Genomic DNA, 25,895 nt, shown 5'->3' on the forward strand with positions numbered 1-25,895 from the left:
ACTGAACTTGTTGCTATCTAGGCTATGCTAGCTTTATAAAATGAGTTGGCATGTATATTCTGTTTTTATGATCTGAGAATATGTGTACAATATTTGCATTGTTTTTTTCTTTAAGTGTTTGGCATAACTAACCAGTAAGGCTATGTGAGCCTTGTGTTCTTTGTATGGAGGATTTTTAATTATGGATTTAATTTACTCATTTGTTATATTATTATCTGTATCTTAACTTTTTTCTTGTGTCAGTTTTGATAATTAATACTTTATAAAAATTTCACCATTTCCTTGAAATTTCAAAGTTTTAGAGATACAGCTGTTCATAATATCTTATCAAGATATCTTCAGGGTTTATAGGATCTGTATGACATTTCCTTTTTCATTTATGAAATTGGTAATTTCTTCCTTTTCTCATTTTTTATTTATAAGCTTTGCAAAGTACTTATAAATATTATTATTTTAAGAAATCAATGTTTGCTTTTTTATTCCCTCAGTTGCATGATTATTTTCTATCTTAATTTTATTATGAAATTGCAATAATTTATTCTTCTTTTAACTTTCCTTTGCTTTTTTTTCTGTAACTTACTGAGATAGGAACCTGTTATTATTCCTCTTTTTCCTTTCCTGAAACTATGTTTTAGGCTCGATATTTCTTTATAATACTGTTGTACCATGTCAAATGTGGTGAATATTTTCAGTGACGTTTGTAATATTCTATGCAATATTCTTATAATATGCATAATATGTAATAATATGCAATATTATCAATATGCATACATTAATATGTAATATTCTATACAATATTCTTATATATTTTAATATGTTATTTTTATGTAATATTTTCATGTTATTTTTATGTAATATTTTCATTTTTGTGAAACTAAATACTTCATAGTTTCATTATAATTTCTCATTTGATCCACAAAATATTTAGAAGTATTCTTAATTTCAAAACATATGGGAATGTTTTAATTATTGTTTCAAGAATTGATTTCTAGTATAAATCATATATTGATTTCATTATTCGTTTTATGATTTTCATCCTTTGATATTTTTTTATCCTTTGATATTTTTTGAGGCTTATTTGATGGCCTAGGATGTGGCTACTTTTTATAAATATTCTATGTATGCTTTTTAAAAAAGTCATTTACAGCAGTAGATGCAGCACTGAATTTTGGTAAAGAATAGAAGAAGCTCAGATGTGGTTCAAATTCTGACTCTACCATTTGATAACTATGTGACATAAACATGTTTCCTGAATTTTATACACTTTAGTTCTGTCACCTGTGAAATAAGGATTATGGTACCTGGATGAAATGATATTATTCTAGGGAAGCACTTGGCCCATTGAAAGCTTTCAAGACATATAAATTATAGTGGTTTTCTCACTACTGTAGTGGGCAAATTTAACATAATCTTCTCAGTCTTTGACCTAACAAATTGTGAAAAAGAAGATAATATATAAATTATTTGAATAATATTATCAATACATTTGATAGAATAAACATACTAAAATCTATGTCAAAATTATATTAAGATGTAATCATATAAAGGATTCCTTTTCTTTTCAATCCCCATGATGACAGTAATTGAGTTTTCTTATAGCTTAATAAAAATTTTTTTAAAAACTCAATGTATTTCAAAAAAGAAATTTAATTAAAGGGAAAGCACATTCTCTTTCCATAAAGCAATCAATAAAAATAATGAAAACCAAATCTCTAAAAATTTGGAAATTTTAATGTATCTCCTTTGTTCAAATAAATCATCAAGACTATGAATACAAATTATAATACAGTTGATAGAAGAGATTTGCATATTGAAATGATTGGAATTAAGCAAAAATTGTACACAAAAACATTATAGCCTTATATGCTATGATTAGTAAATGAAAGAACAATGAAAAATAAAAGTGATAGGCATGCAACTCAAGAAGTCACAAAAGCAGAACAAACACAAAATGTAAGGATAGCAAATAAATCTAGTGCATCAAAAAATCAAAAATTGATAAATCATAAACATAAAAAATAAGGTAAGGCTTAAAAATGCAAAACATAAGATACAGAAACCATGCACCAATTTAAAAAAGTATAAATGCATAATATTATTCCTATTTTACAGATCAAGCAATGGTGTCACATGGAGTAAAGTAACTTGCCCTAAATCCAATGGCTAGCAAATGGTACAACTAGACTCAAAGCTGGCTGGTCTGATTCCATAGTTTATGCTTTTAGCCAATATACTGTCCTGTTTATCTCATGTAGTATTAAGAATCTTAAGAGCTAGTAAAGAGAAAGTTCATTCTATAAGAATGAATGAAGAATGTAATAAGGCAAGAAGCAAAAAACCTCTAACCAAATAAACACCAGACCCTGCAAATCTGTAATAAACATTCAGAGAGAGGAGAATGGGCATAATGGATTCATAAAGAAGAGAACAAAACACCATTAAAAGGCAATAATCTGGGATGCCTGGGTGGCTCAGCAGTTGAGCATCTGCCTTCGACCCACGGCGTGATCCTGGAGTCCTGGGATTGAGTCCCACATCAGGCTCCCTGCATATAGACTGCTTTTCTCTCTGCCTATGTCTCTGCCTCTCTCTCTTTGTGTCTCTCATGAATAAACAAATAAAATCCTTAAAAAAAGAGCAATATTCAGAATAAAAATAAATAAACGCCACTCAGGCGTCCCAATTAATTAATTTGTAATTAACAATATAATCAATGAAAATTTGTGAAGATGATGTTAAGGAAATTTCCCAGGGAGTAGAACTAAGCACAATCAGGAGATCTGAGCAAAAATGTAAAGAAATTAGAGAATCAATCCACAAGATAATTATATATATATATATAGTTTTATAAAAATAATTTATAATTTAATATTCATATATACTAATTTTATGATATTTATTTATTTATATGTATGCAGGAATTATAGACAGAGATACAGAGACTCAACCCACAAAGTACTTCTATATATATACTTTATACATGATAAATATTATATATAATAATCTTATATATATTATTTTTATATATAGATGCAAGAATTATAGACAGTGAAGTAAAATAGAGGGAGAAAATTATTCCAGGAAAATTAACAAATGGTTTCTAGTGTTGAAGTCCTTTGTCTTTAAGTGGAAATTTCTCAGGACAATGAATGAACTTCACATAGCCCCATCAAAGCATATTGATATGAAATTTCACATCATCAGAAATAAAAAGAATATCCAGAAAGATTTCTGAGGTTGGGAGAAACAGGCCAAAGAGAAATGGCCGAAAACTCCAGTGGTGTCAAGGTGTTCAAAGGAAGGTTAGAAGGCCTTGTCTCCTACTGGGAGACAATAGAGACAAGGCCTCAAAATTCAAAATGAACCTTATTTTCAACACAGCCACAATAATAATCAAGTGTAAAGGAAGTGTTTCCAGACAAGCCAGGACTAAAACTAGACCTCTCATGTACTTACAGGAAACTGCTAGGAAACATGGACTATAAAAATGATGAGGAAAACAAGACACACAGCTAAGGAAAAAGACTGACAGTAACCCTGAGAGAGAGGATAACAACAGTGTTGTGTCACCAGGACCAGATTAGAACACAAAGATGGAAAGTAGAAGAACCCAATTCCCAAAAAAAAGATAGAGAATTGATGGGTCACCTGCTATTCTGAGCATTTGGAAAGTAACATTCATTTACTAGATCTTGGAATATTTCAACACAGAGAGTAAGTATATACAAGTCAAGCAAACTAAATGAGAAACAATTATTAATGTTGAGCAAGACAAGTTCAAGGAAAGAAATGTGATCATAGTAGATGGGGGATTTGCAATGAATAGGACTGATGTGATCACATTCATGTAACAATTGATTATCAACCTGATCAAAATTATGATATGCTGATATTGCAAGGATGGAGGGGCGGGGGGAGAAGATAAGTGTGTGAAAAAGTTAAGTTTTTAAAAATTGAGATGTAAGTGACATATAACATCATATTAGCTTCAAGTGTGCAATGTAATGATTTGGTGTTTGTATAAATTGCAAAATGATAACCACAATAAGCCTAGTTAACATCTGTTACCACATATAGTTACAAAAAGTTTTTTCTTGAGATGAGTGCTTTAAATATCTACTGTCTTAGCTAGTTTTAAATATCAACACGGTATTATTAACTATAATAAACATGATACACACTACACCCCTGTGACTCATTTTATATATTTATATTTATTTATTTTATATATTTATGTTATAACCAGAAGTGTGTACCTTTTGACCACCATCACCCATATCCCACTCCCAACACCTGACCTCTGGCAACCACCAATCTGTTCTCTGTATCTATGAACGTGTTTTTTGTTTTGTTTTGTTTTTAGTTTCTTGAGATTCCACATATCATATAGTATTTGTATTTTCCTGACTTATTTCACTTAGCATAATGCCCTTGAGGTCCATCCATGTTGTCAAAAATGATAAGATTCCCACATTTTTATGGCTAATATTCCATCATATATATACCACAGTTTCTTTGTCCATTCATTCATCAATGGACACTTAGGTTATTTCCATATCTGCTCATCATAAATAATGTTGCAGTAAACTTGAGAGCACACATATCATTAGTGTTTCTGTTTTCTTCAGATAAATTCACAGAAGTGGAATTGCTAGATCCTATGTTAGTTCTCTTTTATATTTGAGGAAATTCCATACTGTTTTCCATAGTGGCTGCACCAACTTACATTCCCACTAACACTGCATGAGGGCTCCTTTCTCTCCACATCTTTGCCAACAAGTTATTTCTTGTCTTTTTGATAACAACCATTCTAACATGTGTGAGGTGATATCTCATTGTGGTTTTGATTTGCATTTTCCTGACAGTGATGTCAAGCATGTTTTCATGTGCCTGTTGGCCATCTGTATATCTTCTTTGGAAAAATGTCTATTCAAATCCTCGGCTCAGTTTTTAAATTGGATCTTTTTCATTGAGTTGTAGGGTTCTTTTATATTTTGGGTATTAACCTCTTATCAGATACATGACTTGCAAATATTTTCTCCCTTCAGTAGGGTGCTTTTTCATTTTGTTCATGGTTTCCTGTGCTGAGCAGAAGCTTTTTATTTTTATTTTATTATTTTTTTTCTTTGAAGATTTTTAAAAAATGTATTTATTCATGAGAGACGCAGAGAGAGAGAGACAGAGACAGAGAGACAGAGAGAGAGAGAGAGAAAGAGAACAGAGACATAGGCAGAGGGAGAAGCAGCTCCATGCAGGGAGCCCAATGTGGGGCTCGATCCTGGGACCATGGGATCACACCCTGAGCCAAAGGTAGACGCTCAACCGCTGAGCCACTCAGGCGTCCCAAGCAGCTTTTTAGTTTGATGTGGTCCCACTTGTTTATTTTTGCTTTTGTCGTGAGAGCTAAATTCTGATCGTTACTTGGTAACTGGCAGTCTCCAGCAAAACCATATGGTTGGGAACAATCAGACAGTGGGAACAATCTTTCAAAGAAGTTCCCAAACCGAGACTTTTATCTTGTTATTAGTGATCATTTCTCCCATTTATCGGTAATCATAACAAATTATTTGGGTTTCTTTTTGTCATCTTATTGTTTTTTTTTCCTTTGAATTCTACTTTGGCTTTTTAAAATTTTAAGTTATTGCCTTAATTTTTAATTTTTCTTTCCCCAGTACTTCATATAATAATCATACATTTTAACTCACTTGTGGTTACTTTTAAGGTCTAAAAGCTTAATGTACATTTTTCTAATTATTCACAGCATGAATGAAGCAACGTCTCTTGATACGCCTAAATATAAGATGGAAGATCATCATTCACCTGTTTCTACCAGCTCATTCTTTATCTTGTTCTGATTCCCAGAATCTTGCGGGAGGATCTGGGATGTCAAGTGTCATCATGCCCCTGGTCAGCTTTGCCTTGAACCTGCAGCAGCAGTAGCAGCAGCAACTGGAGGCTTGTTAGAAATCCAGTTCTCAGACTCATCTCACAGATGCTGTGTGGGACCTGCATTTCACTGAGTGATTCATATGCACTTGCAAGTGATTCATATGCACGCTGAAGTGTGGGACATGGTGCTCTAGAGGCAGGCTGTCCACTTGGATTGATAAAGGTTGTAGATCTTGGAGCTGAAGGTCAGGAAGTGGAGGAAGGACCAGCATTATATTGTCTCAGGGTCAAGAGGTTTACTCTTCTTCCAGAGGCAAAAAAAAAAAAAAAAAAAAAAAACCTACCTTGAGTAGCTGTTTGCTGTTTTTAAACATGATGCTGTGGTTTTCTGAGAACCAAGGCTCATATCGATTACATCTTTACCTAGAATATTTTTATTGATATGAATTGATCCTCTTTATACATGTGAAACTTTTTTTTACATTAAATTCTACTTTCCTACAATTAAAATAATCATTCCTTCCTTCTTTTTTCTCATTTGTCCCAATATATCTTTTATTTTTAAACTATTCAAGTATTAGTTTTATATACAGAAAATTTATATTCATTTTTTTTCCATAAACCAATTTGAAAGTTAAATTTTATAGCTGATATATTTGATTTCATGTTTTTCACCTTATTTTATGCTTTTGACACTTAGCACCTCCTTGCTGTCTCCTCAGTTTTTGTCATTTTAATATATAGGCTGTATTTTAACTACTGTGATCTTTTCCATGATTTTGAAGGCTTATGCCCAATTTCCTTGAATTTTTAGACACATTACTCCAAAATAATTACTTGAGATTTCATGCAGTTTTGAAACTCTTTTCCATCAACTATTTAAACTTAACTCTAGAATTAGTGGCTCTTCATGCCAACTGCTTTTCACACTATGACATCCTCACTTCAGGTCCTTTATCTACTGATAGTTGGAGCATGTTCTCAGCAACTTCTTGTATGAGAGACAGGTGGGCATTTTGCTTATGAACCTTTTTTTAAACAAATGTTCATACAGCTTGTTATGTACACCATGCCTTTTACTCATCTGAATGGGATGAAACGTATCCAAAGTGGTTCTCTTCCAATGGTCATTGTTATCTGTAATTTACTGTTGGTAAAATTCTTAACCTGAGTTACTTTTATTTCTTTGTGTGTATCTTCCACACCTCCCATCCAAATGTTTGAAGGACTTTTAACTTTTAACCTAAATTTTCTGATAAAATGTGCCTAGGTATAAGTCTCACTTTATTCATTTTCTTTAGACTACAATGAGCCTTTTCTACCTGCAAAATAAGGGATATTTTCTATCTCAGAAAAAAATGTCTTTCAATCATCTCTGTCATTATCGTTTCTATTCCGTTTTGTTTCAGCGTTTCCTCTTGGGACTAGCTATAACTGCTAGCTCCTGTTTACATCCTGTCTGCTCTGTGTGATATTCTCTCTCACCTTATTTTTATAGACTTGTCTTTTCTAAGAAAGGTTCCTACGGTGGGGTCTCCATTTACAATTCTGTGCTGTGCCGCTGATTATTCCTGATGCCTCCGTGGAGATGTGAGCTCTGCTGTGGCATCCTTAGGTTCCCCTCTCTCTCACTCAGCATTGGCTTGTTTTCATTTCATGCTCCTCTCCTCTTGTGGGTTTCTGCCTCTGTGTCCTAGATGCCGTATCTTCCTATGTCCTGAGGATGTCAAACCAGTTTCTATGAGTTTCTTCTGGCTCTTGCATTAAATGTTGTTAAGGTATTCTTTTCCTCTTATTATTCAAGATATTTCCTTCATTGTGTGTAGCTGCTTTTTATGAATGGCCCCATGCAGTGGTGTTATTGTGATTGCTCTTGCTGCTACCGAAGACAGAGATTCCCGTACCCAGAGCTTGTGGTTGCTCTTGGCGTCTCTTTGTCCTCCTGGCCATTACTGGAATCCCCTTCTGAGTTTAATATGCAGAGTTTCTAGAGGCTCCTTCCTGGTATTGCTCTGCTGGATTCTGATGGATTTATGTTTTCCTAACTGGTTGCAGTAAATGGAAATCTACATCCCATAGCTCAGATTGCTGGGAGGGCTTATCTCATCCTTGCCTACCAAGTTTTGCTGCTGCTCTTAGCAATCAGGGCTCCATTGTCAACCATGACTATTTTATACTGGTCTTTTTCAAAGTTTCTGACCCAGAATAACCCAAGAAGGTAGAAATCAAAAAGTGGGAGGAAAAGCAGGGCAACTGTAATTGTGCCATAAAGTAACATTAAAGGAATGAGGTATGAGATGGACACTCTTCTGGTTATTACTAGATGACCTCACTTGGGGTCATGAACCAAAGAGAGGAGGAGAAAGAAAAAATATCCTCTTATCTATTTTCATATTAGAAAGCCTAGAGACACTGAATGTATCCATTTTTCATATGATTGTTATTAGCCTTGTAATTAGCTGAAGTCAATCTCAGATTCTAGGAGTAGATAGGCAGCTCATTCCAGTTCTTATCCTTGCAGGGAGTTTATGTATTTTGCTTTGCTGGTCTAGGTATCAGTTAGAATTCGAGAAAAACTATTCAAAACCTGCTAGCTGGTGATGGTAAGGTTAAGTTTTGCCCTTGGAGAGAGTCAAAATTATACTAATAGTACAGCTTGATATCAGGTACACAGGCCTGCTACGTATGGGTTCTATCAGTTACATGCATCAGCCTGCTTCCAGATCAATTAGCTTCAATCTAGAGTTTATGCACAAAATATTTTTCACATTGTGTGGGAACTGTGCATTATCTTCTATAATCAGTATTCCTTCCTGAGAAAAATTTGACTTTTAGTGATGTAAGTAGATTGAGAAGCAAGCCAAGTTAGACTCAGGATAAGTATAACAGCAGAAGCCTAGGAAGGAAAGCAGTGATATGTACCAAAATACATTTTCATTGCCTTTGGAAATTGAATTATCAAATTCATATGTAGTTAATTTTACCTGACAAAACATGTTTACTGTGTTAATAATGTTTTTATTTGTGAGTAAATTACCTCTAGCATTTTTACTTGTGAGTTTTTACTTGTGAGTAAATTACCTCTAGTATGTGTGTACTGTGAATTTTGTCCTTAGAACACAGTACTTTTCTTAACTCATTTAAATCCCTTTAAAATACAGATTAAGCAAGATCAATGCACCTGGGTCTGCAGTGCTCTATTTTGGTATGTTTGAATTGTAAACAGTATGATCAAAATATTACTTAGAAACTCTCTTTTTGCCCTTCAATGCTTTCAAGGAGATAGGAGTGAAAAAGTCCCGAGAAGACAGTGTTCCTAACAAGAGCGGATTCTTTAAAGAAAAGAACAGACTTCTGGGTGTTGTTGCTCTTCTGCTGGGTTCAAGGGGCAAAGGATCATGTATTCTAAACATAGTTCCTGGGGAGGATGTTCTGGGCCTTTTTATTTGTACATAAAACTTGTACATCATTCTTTAGAAAATGTAGCATTTCAACTAGAACTTAACATACTCAAAAATTGTGAGCTGTTGGAATAAATCACATCTGGAAAAGATTTTACTGTAACTCTGTATTATATATCCTTCCTGAAGGACTTCAAAGATCACCCTTCACTCAGCTGATGCATGAGCGGAGAGGAAAGTGCTTTAAAGTGTCATTTCTCTTCCCATGTTACTTTTCACAGCAGGTAGTCTGTCCTTTTGCTTGGTTTTACTTTTATGTCTTGGTGGAAATCTGGAGTGGTCAGTTACAGATCTCTTACAAAACTCTCGAAAACATGAGGGTAAGTTTCAGAGTTGATTCCATTTAAATGGTGACAGCAGAACTGCTGAAAATCTAGAATTCCAATGACACTTAATTCAAATCAATACAGAAGAGGTCACCATGGATAAGATGAAATAATCCAGGCTGTGGGAAATGACCCAGTGTTGAGCTCTTTAGTTCTTGTTTTGGTCAAAGCCCATGGCAAGAGCACCTTTGAGACAGTGAGGGTGGGATCCCCCCAGATCCTAGGAGACTAAGGAGGAATCAGGTCAATCATCCCAGGAGGAAATTTATTCTGGAGAAAGAAATGAGGCAGAGCTTGTGGTGGGGGAAGCAGGCCAAATGTCTAGAGCAGTTCTGGCTGGGGAAGGGTGGGATGTTCCTGCCCAAGGGGTGGTCAGCGCCACCCCTCTGCTTTCCAACAGTAGTGTAGATTGGCAACTTGGGTGCAAACTGAGCCTGGGGCGTGATGGTGGGGGGGGTGAGGGCCTAAGCCTGGCCATTCCCTCCTGGAGCTTGTCCCAGTATGAGTGCTCTATTATGAGGGGCAACAGCAGCTGTGGAGCTGGAGGAGGCTGGACCCAAAGCAATGCAGGGCTTGTTTGGGAGCCATTATAGACCATCTCGCTGGTGAATGAAAATCTCAGAAATGCTTAGAAGGGGGCTGCTTTCAGAAAACTATCCAAAAAGATTCTTGCCTGAAAAATCTGGCCAGAGAAAGAAAGCATTTCATTCTATACATAAAGAAATAAAGTCAATGACAGGGTTACTCTAGAGTTTCCCCAGGTAACCTATCACAGGTAAAATATTTCAAATATTTAGTAACGTTAATTCTTCTCCATTCCAGACTTTTTTTCCCCTTAAAATGATGACTCCTACTACCTAAAAGATACTAAACAAAATTGGGTTTATATTGTAACTTAAAAATTGGGGATGTCATTTTAAAAGAACATGGAAGTTAGTAGTAGTATAGAATACACGGACACATTCTTTACTTCTTCATGTATAAATTAATGTTAATGCTTGTGTCATTACTGGGAAGCGTTTTTTAAAAAAGATTTTATTTATTTATTCATGAGAGACACAGAAACAGAGAGCCAGAGACATAGGCAGAGGGAGAAGCAGGGTCCCCGCAGGAAGCCCGATGCAGAACTCAATCACAGGACTCCAGGATCATACCCTGAGCTGAAGGCAGATACCCAATCACTGAGCCACTCAGGCATCCCCACTGGGAAGCACTTTAAAGTGGTATAAACTCCATGCAATTTAGTCTATTTATATGGTTAAGCTTCAGTGTAGTATCAACAATGGTATATTATAGATTTGGGATGTCTGGCCCTATAAGTCAATCTATAAAATTCCCACAAAACCTAGGGAGAGCCTCAGTCTGTTGTGTTTTATTGCTTAATTAGCAAGTTGTCACAAAGTGGCACGTTATATACTGAATGATGCTTTTTCACCTGTTCACTTACTTTTTATCGGGATAATGAGCTGTGGAATGACAGGAAGAATCTTGTTCCCCCCATGTTCCAGCATGTCGTGGATTCCTTGCCGAGCAAAAAACTCGTAGGGAAATGTCATTTCACAGAGCCCATCAAAAAACAGAGGCAGATAATGATGGTAATCCAGCTTCTCAATTTCTACCTGAAAGGAGAGAGAAGAAATGCTATGTGAGGACAACAATGGGGCGAAGCATGGCTGGACCAGCTATGAAGCTGTCACCAACTCAGGAGGACCATGTTCTTCAGGACTTTGAGAGGATTTTATTAAGCAACTCATCTAACAACCTAAAGTATGTCATCTCGTCTTTATTCTATTAGCAATGGGGTTGTAATCATTGACCTTTACATCTTAACAGATTAGAATAATAAATAATTGACACTGGGAGCATCTTGGTATTTGTCTTGGGGTTCTTTGGTTAATATTATACCATTTGGCACAAATGCAATATTGAAAAGGATTCAAGAAGCCCACCATATGTATGTTGAAAAGATATATGTAAGAATAGAATGGAAAAGAAACAGTTGAAAAGAGATTAGCAACTGAATTTCTAATAAGAATCTAATAGGGATTGCACACCAGTATATTCTTGTGAAGTGTGTCTTTTTGGGGTATCTTCATTTTCAATACGGAGAAACCTAAGCATTAAGGAGGTTCAATAACATGTGTAAGGTTTGCAGCTAGAGAGAGGCATTCCTTGGATCTGAATCCAAGGCATCTGGCTGCAGGATGTGATACTGCCTCTCAGGCTATGTTGTTAGGCATGGAGACATTCAGCGTTGTTATATCCTCCGGGTGACTGTTCCATTCATCCTTATGTCTCCATCCCCTTCATCAACACTAATGCAGGGTGTCTTAGTCTACTCAAATACTAACATTGCCATAACCAGTTTGTCTGTTGTGTCTTCTACCCTTTTACTTTCTTTCTCCCTCTGGCATTATATTTTAACAGAGTCTTTTTCTTTCTTTCTTTCTTTCTTTCTTTCTTTCTTTCTTTCTTTCTTCTTTTTTTGAGATTTTATTTATTTGAGACAGGGAGAGCATGAGCGGGGACGGAGGGGCAGAGAGGGGGTGAGAAGCAGACTCTCCACTGAGCTGGGAATGCAACAATGCAGGGTGTGATCCCAGGACCCCGAGATCATAAACTGAGTTGAAGGCAGATGCTCAACTGACTGAGCCACCCAGGCATCCCTAACAGTACCTTTTCTAAGTAACATAAAGCTGCATTTCCCCCCTCCATTTCACAATATGTATTGAAACAGTAAATATAGAGCACACGTGATTCTTATTCTCCAAAGTTTCAAAGAGAAAGAAAAGCAATGGAAGAAATAATAATGGAAGAGAGAAAAAAGGGAGGAGCAACTGAGAGGTAGCAATATGGAATGAAAGACTGAGGGAGAGAAGCTGAGAAAAGATCATCTGTAGATCTCTAACTCTGAGCTCATGGACCACAGCAGTTCCTTTCTACTGGAAATTCTTTTCCTGCAAGTTCCTCCTCTGACCCATTTGTTATGTGGTGTATCTGCTATCATTGTAGATCTGTTGCCTTAAACAAGGGAATAATGACTTGCCACTATATTTTCAGGTCACAAACTCTTTGGAATAGTATCGATATTTCTCTATGCACTACAGGTAGACATTTTTTGTACATAACTTCATTTGCTTCTTGCATATCTTCTTGGATTCCTTCCTTTATCGTAATAGTGTTTTGGGTGACGAATGTGGCCTAGGCCTTGGAAAACCTTCTTATGTTCCTTTACAATCCAGAGCTTTCATGTATGTTTTGTTTTGTTTTGTTTTGTTTACTAATATATCTGAGTTCCCTTTGAAGAGCTCTTGCCAGCTACTGTCCCATTTTCTCTCATCCATGGTAAAGCTGTCTATGCCTCCTCCCATTCTCTCTTTAGCCTGCTTTTCTACCACAACACTGCAGGTGCTCCTCCCCAGGTCACCAGTGGTCTTCACTTTGTCTAACCCTCCTGTCCCTCCTCTGTTCTCATTACATGATACACTTTACCATGGGCCTCCTGACACCCCACCCCCAGCACTGGGCTGTCGTCTTTGACTTCCTCCCTCCAAATCCTGTGTCAGCCCATCAGTATTCTACAGATCCTATCTCCAAGCAAATCCTGATTTCATTTCTTTTCCCATCATCATGCATATTGCCAGCTAGTCTAAGCCACCAGCTTGCTTCATCTTGGTTACTGCAACAGTTTCCTAACTCATTTCCTTGTTTCCATCTTTCGCCTTCCTGTTTCCATTCTCCACAGTCATGGGTCCTGACCCGTGGTTGCTCCTGTCTCACGTCTCAAGAGGGCTTCCCTAATCTGTCCCTGGGTCCCATTGCTTCATACCATCCTTCTGCAGTCCTTCTCTTTGGAGACACTGCTGCCTTTTGTTCCCTGACCAGCCTAGCCTCATGTGTTGCTCCTTAGAGAGTATCTTTGAAAGCACTGCTCCCCTTCTCTCCAGGCCTCTCAGTTGCTGGCAACTCCTTTCATCTAGATTTCAGCTTCAGTGAGGCTCTCTTACCACTGCCGACTGCCCTGTTTGATTTGCTAGGGTGGCCTTTATCATTTATTCATTGCTGTTTCTTAAGTTTTGTTGTTCAGGGAGTTGTCATTGCTTGAAATGGTGTTTGGCACATAACGGGTGAAGACTCAATAAGCACATGTTGAATTTTAGTTCTGACCTTTCGAATCTGTCCACTGTGCTAACTCTCTGAGAGGCAGACTCAGCTAAGGGAAAAATGGCCAGATGACAAATGGCCATCTCTGGAGTTGAGACCTGGGACCATGGCAGAGTGCACAGAGAGCCTGGTGGTGAAAACCAACCCTGTAGCATGATGGGGCATGTAGGTTTCTATAGATTTATGTTTTCTACAGCTTTATGTACTATACAAATAACATGCTATATTTTCCCACTAGGATTACAGTTATTATTTACATTTCAGGAATTTTATGAGTATTTTAATAGACAATCAGAATGGCTTGGTGCTTGGTGCTTCATTTCACTAGAAAATCCCTTGGGGATTAATTTGCTCATTTGCTTATTTTTAAAACTTGAGAAGGAAAACTTTCTGTTTTTTATAGTATTATCAAAAACAAACAAATTAATGTATATTCATAATTAATAAACTGGTAATGATAATATAAGTTCTTATTTTAAAAAATCTAGATATTGAGAATAATTCAGGATTAAAACCAAAAGTTAAAGAAAAGATAAGTGAGGAGGTCCTTTATTTGTCTTTGTGTATTTGTCACATGGTGACTACTATCCCTTAGAGTTCTTCTAAATCTATGGTTTCTTTTGTTCATTTAGGTGTAGTTTACAAAAGGTCACTTTTACTGTTTATTTAGCAATAGAATTTTTTATTTATATAAATCATTTTGCTCTTAGGATAACCTGTTTTAACGACATATTAGACTTTATATTTCTTTAGTATTACTATAAAAATCATAGTTTTCAAACTTTCATAAAATTTGGGAATCTTTCTTCAAAGTTTATTCAAGAAATCCAGAATTAAAAGAAAGCTCTTTGAAGTAGGACATAACAAAGGCCATTTTAGATACATCAGGTAAAATTACACAGTAATATCTTGATTGATGACCACCAGGATGTTAACTCAAGGAACATCAAGTAGTTTTACTCACAGAATCTCTCTCTTTTTAAAATTTATGTTTTACAACTTTTTAAAGATCACACAGTACTCACAAGTTATCTCTAAATCTTACAGTGACCTTTGGTCAAAAGCAATAAAATTCTAACTTTATTCGGCCTATCATATATAACTTTTTATCCCCATAACAAATGTGTAAGGTAGTAATGCTATCCTGAAAGGTCAGAAACACAGGAAGGTTAATGATTTGCATTAGAAACTCAAATTAGAAACTTACTCTCACACTTTCCATATCCTTGCTTCAATTAGCAAATGAAATATAATTGGAAATAACTGTTATTACAACTCCTATAAGAACCAAGAATCTTGCTTAGAATCACAAACTAATCTGAAAAGGTATAATTAGGTATTAATATATTATAACTTCATTTAAACTTGTTATGGCAATTCTAAAATCATGCTTCAGCTCCACTGTTCTTCCTTGAGGAAGCTGGTAAGTTACTGCGAGAGATCTTACAAATTATATGGGCATTAAGTACTGTCTGTGGATAGTATATGTAGCATATTTCAAACATAGATGTACTTTCATTTTTCAAATGCATGTAGATATGTTTATGGTGAATAATTGAAAAAATGTCATTTTACACTTTTTCAGTAATACCGAATATACAATTAAAATTACATACTAATACATGAAATTTTCGATGCAAGACTTTCTTAGCATGAAAAATGCTCTTTAATCCAAAAAGAGACCTCATACAGGATGGCAGACAAGACTAATGTGGATTCTTTAACTGCTACAAAGTCTAAAAAACGCCAAAATGTGTTCAATGCAAAGTTAATGTCAGGAAATCCTCAGATGCTAGAGATGAAGACAAAGTCCAGAGTCACAGAGGTGATGTCATGTGACTTAAGAGAGTATCAGATACAGACCAGATTGCAAGACTGGGACTGAGGTTTTAATGTCTCCAGAGTTTAGAAAAATAGGGCATCTGGCAAGAAAAGGGCAGTAAACTGAGATTTTTGCATAGCACCAGGGCCCTACAAGGACTGCCCCATCTGTGCAAAGGGGACCAGATAGTCTCTCCAAGAGTTTGTGGAAATAGAAAGAAAGCTTGTGGAAACAGGAAGAGAGCTTGATATGTGACAAACCTCTTGAGGGGAAAGATCTCCTTTGAGAAACAGAAACCCAAAGGGAAATCTAAAGTCAAGAAAAAAAATAGTGTTCACAGATGGTGGAAAGACACTTCTGGGGCCCAGACAAAGCAAATGCAAACGTTTTAATACTCACATGCATAGGCTGCCACAGAAAATGCAACCCCAACTAAAACTTACCACCATCATGGTGGTGGAGACACCATAAGAAAGGGAATGAGCTGTGGAACTAGCAACTAGGAATTATGGAATAGAATCTGAAAATAAATTTTTTAAGTGCTTAAAACATAGAATAATTCATTTTTAGAAAATAACTAAATAAAATTTCCAAAGAATATAAAATATCATTAACTTCAGAATCTAACCATTGGATGGTAGTTTGATCACTGATGAAAACAGACCCTAGAAGGCCAATGCAGAGGCAGCAACAGGGAAGCTCCCACCTGACTAGCTCCCACACACAACCCAGGGGAGTTCCAGAGAGAAACTGCAGGGGAAGGCAGTTTTTGGAGAAATGATGGCTGGGCATCTTTCATAATTGAAGAAAGATGTGAATCTTCAGACTGAAGATGTGAATCAGGACACTTCAGAAAAACTTCTAAAACTCCAAAGACAAGGAAAAGATTTAAAAGTAACTAGAAACAAAAGACAGATTACATATAAAGGGTCAAAATTAGGCTTGAAATTACATTTTGCATTAACAAAATAGAGGCCACAAGATAGGGTAAAAACCCCTCAACATGCTGAAGGAACAATAATTGCTAATCTTCAATGCCACACTCGACTAGGCTGCCATAGAACATAAAGACAAATTAAATGCATTTGACAAGATGGAGATGTTTGTTTGTTTATTTGTTTGTTTTTAACCCAGAGATCACTGTCCTCACTGAAGGATAAAAGAGTAAGCTGAATGCAGGACAAAGAAATGAAATGCAAGAGATAATAGTAAATAAATTGTTGAACAAAATAAGACCAAAGAAGCATTAACTATAACACTTTTTTAAAAACCATTCAATTATGGTAAGGTTACAAAGTGAAGTCACAATACCAGGAATGAAAAGTAGAGAAGATGACAGGAAGGGGATCTGAATCCAAGTAAGGTCCTTGCATTGATAGGGATGAGGACAAGGTTATTGGTTAACTTCAAAATTAAACATATTAAAGTGTAAGGATATCCATCAAAAGAAATAGCATTAATTTCCAGGCGAACAGAATGGAGTAGAGAGAATGAATAAGGCTCTATCAACCCAACAGAAGGCTGGTCAGACATATTACCTGTATGTTTGGAAAACAGGAAAACACATGGAAAGGAGAAAATATGTAGGATGAATCCAAATATATAAGTAATCATCATAAGTATAGGTAGATTAAATTATCTTATTCTCTTAAGAGATTGTCAAAAAAGAAAAATATACTTAGGTTACAAATTTGTTTATAAGAACCACACTCAAAATATAATGTCAGAGAAAAGTGAAAAATAAAGGTATGGAAAAAAATAAATGATAAATAAAATATAGGATAAATTCCTGGAAGAGAAATTGCCTTCTCAAAGGGTATATATATATTTGCAATTTTGACAGAAAAAGGCCAATGGTGCTTCATGGGATGGTACTAAACTATATTTTCATCAATAATAAATGACAGTAGCTGTTTTCTCTTGTTTATTTGAAGAAAATGCTATTACAGTTTACTTTTTGACAATATTATAGGTAAATAGTATTTCAGTGTTAAGTTCCATTTCTCTTACTGTGAGAATAATAGCCTTTTAAAGATATTTTTGAAAGCTATTTGTATAACCTTTTCTGTGAGTTGTATTTTCATATCTTTTGGCATTTTTTAGTACCCAGTAACATTTGTTTTCTTCTCTCTCTCTCTCTCTCTCTTTTATTTTAGGGAGATTTAACTTTGTATGTTATATAAATTTATAAAAAATTGTTTTTGCCATGCAGACTATTTTCATTTGTTTTAGAATTCCTTAATCTTTTGTGGCATTCTTTTTTTTTAATTTTAATTTTAATTTTTTAAATTTTTCTTTTGTGGTATTCTGATTTTTGAGTCATCATTAAAAAGTTTTTCCCCATTTTGTAGCAGAAAGAATAGAAACAATTAGAAAAGACAATGTATAATGGTTTATTCTAATACTTTAATGATTTCTTTATATTGAAATCATGAATTCATTTGTAACTTTTCTTGGCGTAAGGTAGGAGACATTCTTTCAACTGTAACTTTTTTTCCAAGATATTACCAGTTTAGACAAATTTTATACATGAGGTCTACTTAATGGGCCTACATAAAACCTTGTATTCAGTAATTTGATAAATACGTTCTTTTTTTTTTAAGATTTTATTTATTTATTCACAAGAGACACACAGAGAGAGAGAGGCAGAGACACAGGCAGAGGGAGAAGCAGGCTCCATGCAGGGAGCCTGATGTGGGACTCAATCCCAGGTCTCCAGGATCAGGCCCTGGGCTGAAGGAGGCACTAAACCACTGAGCCACCTGGGCTGCCTGATAAAATATGTTTTTTACAAGCATACAGAGACAGCACAGAAAACGGAATAGTAGCAAGCCACAAAGTAAGTTCAAAGAAGTTCCAAAATATCTATGTCATATGTGTTACAATTTCTGAAGAAAATTAAATAAAATAAATGATTAACTAACTAAAGGATAAGCAGACTTTTAACCCCATGCATTTGGAAATTTAAAAACACTTTTAAGTCACTCAGAGATTTAAAAAATCCCTATAGAAATAATAACATGTTAAAAATTGAATCACAGTAAAATCACCTAACCTTAAAAAATAGAAAAATGTCCAACTGTACAGACTCTTTTTAAGAACAGAAAAAGAAAGAAAAGGATACAACTCACTATTGGAGGCCAGCATAACCTTGCCACTACTACCCAATTTCATTGAGTCAAAGAAAAGTACTAGGCAAATTGAATTCAATTGCATGTTCAAGCCTACTTGGCCAAGTAGGCTTATTGCAGAAATACCAGGATACTTCAAGATCATGTTTTAACTTTCAGATTGAAAGAGGAAAAATGGGATCATCTTTGTAGATGCAGATAAAGCATTTGATGAAATCATTCATTAAAAAATAAAAACTCTAAGGAAAAACCTACAGCAAATATCATACTTTACAGAGAAACTTTAGGAACATTCTCATTATGGAGAAAGCCATAGAAAGAAGGTAAGGAGACTGTTGTCATAATTTCAACATTATACCAGAGGTTCCAGCTAATGAGGAAAATAAAATATGTATGAATATATTGGCAAAGGCGAAACAAAACTCTTGTTATTTGAGGATGACATAGTTATCTACAAAGAATACCCAGAGAATCCAAAACAAGTGTAATTAGTAAGAGAGTTCAGAAAAATTGCTGCATAAAAGATCAGCACACTAAAAACAATAGCATTCCCATATGCCACTAAAAACCACATAGAAAATATTTTTTAAAATATTCACAATAGCAAGAAATGAAGCAAAACAAACCCTTTAAGATAATGAGTAGTAAAACTAACAGTAAATGCATAAGACTTTATGGAGACAATGACAAAATATTATTGATAAGCACAAATGGAAGACTGGCACACTGTTCTATGAACAAATGAATATATTGAATATACTATTGTATAGGCAGACTCAAACTTATAAGATGGTGAGTCTGTCCAATTTCATCTATAAAGATTGGAGAGTCTCAGTGACATGTTGGGACCACATTCCAAGCAGTGGCAGAGTGAGGATCCGAGCCTGGGGCTTCTTTCCTTTGACCTGCTCACCTTTTTTCACTATCTTGATGGCTTATTGTTTCACTACAAATACTGAAGGCTCTGTCTAGCTGGGAAGTATTAATTATTGAGTAAAAAATATGGACTTGAGAATAGAGAATCAAGTTATTTTATGAAATAACCTTATTTTAAGTTTCTGTCAAAAATGCTAACAAGACAGCTAAAGGTCAGTTGTAAGCAGATTTCGAATTTATGCACACTTAACCTTTATTATCCAGGGATCGTATGCTCCTAACTGCAGCAGTTGATGAGTGATACTTTCAAGTGTAATAAATAAAAAAGAAATAATCCCTTGTTCTGTAGCTTTGATCATTCCCACCTTCTGTCATCTGTCATAGAGTTAAAGGAATTTCCTAAAAATTTTTAAAATAGCATTTTTTTAAACCAAGGGGGCAATAAAAGGAGCAAAATATGTATTAATATAAAAGTTTTTTTCCTTTATCACATCTCTACATAATGCTAAAAATAGTATAATTTTGTCACTGGTAGAGAGGAGATACTTGTATTTTGGGATTACGAGCACATTAGTCAAATAGAGAAGCAAGAAACATATGGTAGATCTAGAAAGTCCAAAAGTTTCAGGAATTGGGACAGAGTTAAAAACAGATAGTTTGTGGCTTTTACCTCTGGTATTAATTGCAAAACATGACATTGTTTTACAAAAGCTATCCTTGAATTAGATAATATACTGTGAACTTTTATGAACATAACCAAATCAGTAGAATCCAGGAGATTTGGAAAGGATTAATTCAGGTGAAGTTCATGTCCTAAAGCAATTTTTAAGAAGACATTGTTATGATGGTAGCATTGGCTGCCTCTTACATCAGCATATAATTTTGTTATGTAACTATCTTGCAGGAGTTAAATACAAATTTGTTAAACTTCTTTAAACTCATGAGTTCTTATATTTCTTAGTCCAATTTCACCTAAAAACTAAAGCAAAAGATATAGTGAATAGCTTAAAGTAGTTATAGTGCCATGCTGAACGTCAAGGAGAGATAGGGATATTAGTCAGTAGGAAAAAGATGAGAAATATGACTTACTTCCTTGCATTTGTGTTTTAATATTAGCAGTTTGTGGAAGGAATGGATTATTGACATGCTGCCTTTATGGAGAGCAGCTCGGGGTTTGTAATAAGGTAGATGGAGGTTAAAACCGATCACTTGTATGTACTGAGCTCCACCACTTTCAAACTCTGTGACTAGTGGAAAGTTACTGCACTTTTCTGGGCCTTAGTTCACTTTTTGTAAATGGATAGCTAATTTCCAGGGTTATCATAAGGATTAAATGAGACAGCATGTACTAAATGATGTTAATTCCCTTGGTATTCTCTGAAAAGAAAATAATACACTCACAAAACAAAATTTCAATGCAGTACATGATTAAATGCTAAATAAGGGGTACATGTTAAGGGTATACAGGAAGAAGCCTTGGCATATAGGAAGTAGAGATGATTATACGCTGGAGTAAACAGGACAGGTTTCAATGGGGGACAAGGATCTTAATGAGCCTTGAAAGATGGCAAGAGACAAGCATTCTGAGCAAAAGCCCGTGGACAGGAATTGGGTACAGCACTGTCAAGAGACAGTGCCTCGTTCAGTATTGGAGGATGTTGAGAAGGCAGGAAGGTGCCTTCTGTCCCCACTGTGTCCGGACTGATTACTTCAGACATGAGCAAAATAAAGATGGTTTTCAAACAATGGGCTGACATGATTAAGTGCCATTTAAGAAAGAATAGCCAGCACTTGTTCATCTTGCATAACGGAAACTTTATATCCATTGAGCAGCATCTTCCTATTCCCCCAGACCCTAGGAACCACCATTCTACTCTCTGCCTCTATGGGTTTGACTACGTTAGATTCCTCCTATAAGTGGAATCATCTAGTATCTGTCCTTCGGTGTCTGGTTTCTCTTAGCATAATTCCTCAACTTTCCTTCACATGGTCATATATGGTAGGATTTCCCTTTTAATGTTTTGAGAAACCTCCATATTGCTTTTCACTGCAGCTATACAGTTTTCCATTCCTGCCGACAGCATGCAGGATTCCTTTTTCTCTACATACTTGCCAACCCTTGTTACCTATTGGTAATAGGTATCCTAACAGTGAGGTGGTTTATCTGCTGTGGTTTTTATTCACAATTTCCTTGATGATGAGTGATGTTGAGCACCTTTTCATGTACCTGTTGACCACTGTATGCCTTTTTTGGAGAAATGTCTAGTCAAGTCTTTTGTCCATTTTTTATAATAGATTTATCTATTTTTAGAGAGTGCATGCACATAGGGGTAAGGTGAAAAGGGAGGGGATCTCAAGTAGACTCCCTTCTGAGTACAGAGCCCCACATGGGGCTCAATCTCACCACCTTGAGATCATGACCTGAGACAAAATCATGAGTTGGATGCTTAACCAACTGAGACCCACATGCCCCAGCCTTTTGTCCAGTTTTAAATAGGGTTATTTGTTGCTTTACTATTGAGTTGTAGGAGTTCCTATATATTTTGGATATTAACTCCTTACCAGACATAGCTTTGCAAATATTGTCTACTGTTCTGTCAACTACCTTTTCTTCCTTTTCTTTTGTTGTTTCCTTTGTGCTACAGAATCTATTTAGTGTGATGTAGTTCCAGTTGTCTATTTTTACTTTGGTGTCATATCCAAGAAATCATTGCCAAGATCAATGTTAAGAAGGTATTACCCTATGTTTTCTTCTAGGAGTTTTATAGCTTCGGGTTTTCTGTTTAGGTCTTTAATTCAGTGTGTGTGTGTGTGTGTGTGTGTGTGTGTGTGTGTGTGTGTGTGTATGCAAAGAATATAACCAGACTGTGGAGTACAGGATATTTTAGGAAGATCAAAATACAGGAGTAAATGTCTGGAGATAGAATTATCAGCTAAAAGAGCATAGCAAAGGAGCCTGAATTGTGGTGTTGACCTAGAAGGTAGGTTAAAAATGACAGGAAAAAGAGAAGAAGAATGCGAGAATACTGGACAGGACTGGATGATTAATTGGACATGGGAGAGTAAACAACTTGATGGAATCTATGTACTGGCTTGGCTTCCAGCATGCAAAGCAGGTGGAATCGCACTGTTGTGAGGCCAGGGCTGTATCATAGGCATAAGTTCAGTGTGAGATGTAAACTGTGAGACCTCTGGGCAGAACGCCTAAAGATTTAAGATACATATTTGGGGTTTCGGAAACAGGGCAGTACCGGTGAGGCAAGTTGGAGTCATTTCACAAAGATCGTGGTCTCGTAACTGTGTAAAGTGAGGAGATCCTGGAGAGAGTCTGCAAGGACTGTCCCCAGTTAGGAATACAGAAATGGCAGAGGACTTGGTGGTCAGGGAGCTGAGAGTATCATGGCACCACAAGTGTTCATGAGCTTTGCACTAAGGAAAAACATGGCTTGAATGCCCTGCTAACCCATCACAGGGGAAACACATGCTAATTATTGGAAATATGGAAACTCACAAAGTATATGAAATTGAGTATGCCAACTGTGAAACACAAGTCAGGTACTAATTGTTTTGTAGCATGTAAAAGCAATTTTTTTCCCAGCATGATAGGAATATTTACAAGTGAACTTGAATCATCGCATGAAGAGCGAACTGTTCTCACCACCTAGAAAGACTATGTTCCTGTCTCCCCCGAGCTTGCGTCCTGCTAAGGCCTATGCACACACCCGCCAACCTGCCAGTCTGTGAACCAGTCTTCGTTCCCTGCAACACTACCTGAAGCAGGTGAGGAGACCTGCGAAGACCCTACTGTTAAAAATATCTCCATAGATTTATCAGTTAAAGTTCAATTAAATTTCTTCTTAAAAACAAAATACCTTTTGGCATGCTTCAGCTTACATGCTGTTTTTATCTTGTGGTAAAACTAAAATTAGAAAACCGAATTGCTCCTCTCCAAGTGCTGAAAGAATTGGACTATGCCACTGGTAAAATGAAAAGAAAGAGAGGTAATTTGGGTGTCTGGAGCACTCCAGGGAGGTAGTCATAGACGGAGGAGCCAATGTGGAAGGTTTCAGGCGAGTTGCCACCAAACCACTAAAAAGCACATCAGCCAGCTTGATCGTGTTTTCACGTGTGTAAGGCAAGTTGCTAACATGGATTGTGGATTCTCAGGTAGGAGAGAGGCAGGACAGAGGAACCCAGAGGCTCTGGCCCCAGAGTCGTGACGCTTTTATTACTAGTGGGTGACCGTGGGCAAGGTTCTCAGTCCTTCTGTGCCTCAGTCTCCTTCTCTGCAAAATAGGACAACACCAGTGCCTGCCTCCTAGGGGAAGGTTGTGAGCTAGGGCATATAAATAGTTAGGAACAGTGCCTAGGTAACAGAGGGAACGCTAGATGTAAGCTACAAAACAGCTGCCAAAGAGCTCTCTCTTGTTTTCATGATGGGTTACTTCTATAAAAGTGTCAGTCTACTTCCTTTATATTTACCATATTCTTTACATTTTGATTTGTTCGCTTTGAGGAGAGAGAAAGGGTCTTCTTTTGGCTCTGCCAACATTTTCTTTAACTATTCTGGTCCTGCTGTCATTTTGTCTAAAGTGATTGAAGAACAGAGGTCATTTGTGAAAGACACAGAAGAGGGAGCCCAGAGAGCTCGCAGGTTAAAACGGGGCACACATCAACGTCTGCCAGTGATTCCGGGGACTTTCAAGTAGGTCAGAATATCTTTATAGAAAATGACACCATCTTTTTGAGTTTGTGTGGTATAACAATAAATCTAGGGGATAAAAAACATAAAATGCTAAAAATATCACCTTTATTAAAGTAACATGGTACTTTGTAAAATGTATTTTATTTATGACAATCAGATAGTTCATAAATTGACAACACATATGTAGATTGGCTGGTTAGGTAAGAGTATATAAGATTATGGATATCGCATTTATCAACTAAAACCTCCACCAATTTTTTAATGAAAATCTATTATCTATTATCTGTCTGATAGAATGCCTGTCTCTGAGTTTAACCTTGCGCCACATAACTAAGTCTAATTCTTTTATAGCAAATGTGATATTTAAAAATCAAGTTATTTTGACATTTTAGAATTGTATACCAATGACACATGGGAACATATATAATCTGTATACTGGGTTGTAATTCTGGAAACAGGCATCTTAAATCACAATATCACAGTAGCGTTTTTAAAATGTCACTGTGCTTTTTTTGTCATAAGACTGAACTTCTTAGTATGTAGTATGAGGAGTATTTCCTTTAAGCCAGTGAAGGTTACAGAGAAAATTCAAAACCACATGGAGTGAAAGGGTCATTCTCATTCTCCTCATTACACAATTTGGGGATACAGTGTTGCTCTTCTTAAAATAAACCCTGCTTTTTCCAGGTCTTCTGAGACAGTTTCTCTAGAGATCAAACATTGCTATTAGGATGGTCATTGCAATTCTGCTCTATCTCCAGTTTTTTTGTATCATTGCAATTCTGCTCTATCTCCAATTTTTTTGTATCACTGATTCTCTTTGCTCCTGGGTTCTCTAGACTTTGTGCTTCCTGCCTTCTGTCATTAATTGCACAGGGCCACTTGTGCAGATGATGTGACGTCATCATGTCTCAGTTGCAACAAAGTTTATGAAGATGTTTGTACTGTTCCCTGAGGGGAGGGATTGTGTGCAGTTCACCACTGCTATCTTGTATCACACTTGCCTCCCATGAGTCTTAAAAATCTGAATAAATGCATTGCATTTAGTTTGGGAGTAAATCAAATACTCTAAAGCAATGGTTGCTCAATACTTATGTCATTGTACAATGACCATGGTCAACCAAGGTAACTGATATGCAAACGATTTCATTTTTTTAAAAACGATTTCATTTTTATTAAGAACTTATAATATACCAGGCACTTGGGATCCATTACCTTGTTGCCAAACTTAAAGAAATCTAATTGTGTTCAAGTGTTTTCAGTTTCCATGGAACATGCCTTTGCTCCCAGCTCAGAAAAGCTTCTTGTTCTCTCCCAGAAGAAATACGCCCTGGCAGTACCACTGCATTTTGCAGATGCCTTTACTAGGGCATTCGTTGTGCTTATGTATTTGCTTATATCCTGCCACACTCACTAAATTGTGAACTCTGGGTGCCACAATCCACCCATTTTGTCTGGTCTGTAACATGTCATATTAATTCCTGGTGCATAGGCCATCTCATCTTTGTTAAATGAATTAAT

At 36.1% G+C, this 25,895-nt stretch overlaps 1 protein-coding gene across 4 annotated transcripts in view; it reads right to left on the reverse strand.

Moving 5' to 3' along the window:
- Nucleotides 1-25,895, reverse strand: part of PACRG (parkin coregulated) — a 514,394-nt gene that overhangs the window by 220,356 nt on the left and 268,143 nt on the right. For all 4 annotated transcript variants that reach the window (XM_026015953.2, XM_072766627.1, XM_026015954.2 and 1 more), the window contains one exon: nucleotides 11,124-11,295. In XM_026015953.2, the coding sequence (XP_025871738.1) occupies nucleotides 11,124-11,295 (172 nt within the window). The remainder of the gene's footprint in view (nucleotides 1-11,123; nucleotides 11,296-25,895) is intronic.

The sequence above is a fragment of the Vulpes vulpes genome, chromosome 1 (genome assembly GCF_048418805.1).
Source record: "Vulpes vulpes isolate BD-2025 chromosome 1, VulVul3, whole genome shotgun sequence".
In the NCBI taxonomy this organism is placed as follows: domain Eukaryota; kingdom Metazoa; phylum Chordata; class Mammalia; order Carnivora; family Canidae; genus Vulpes; species Vulpes vulpes.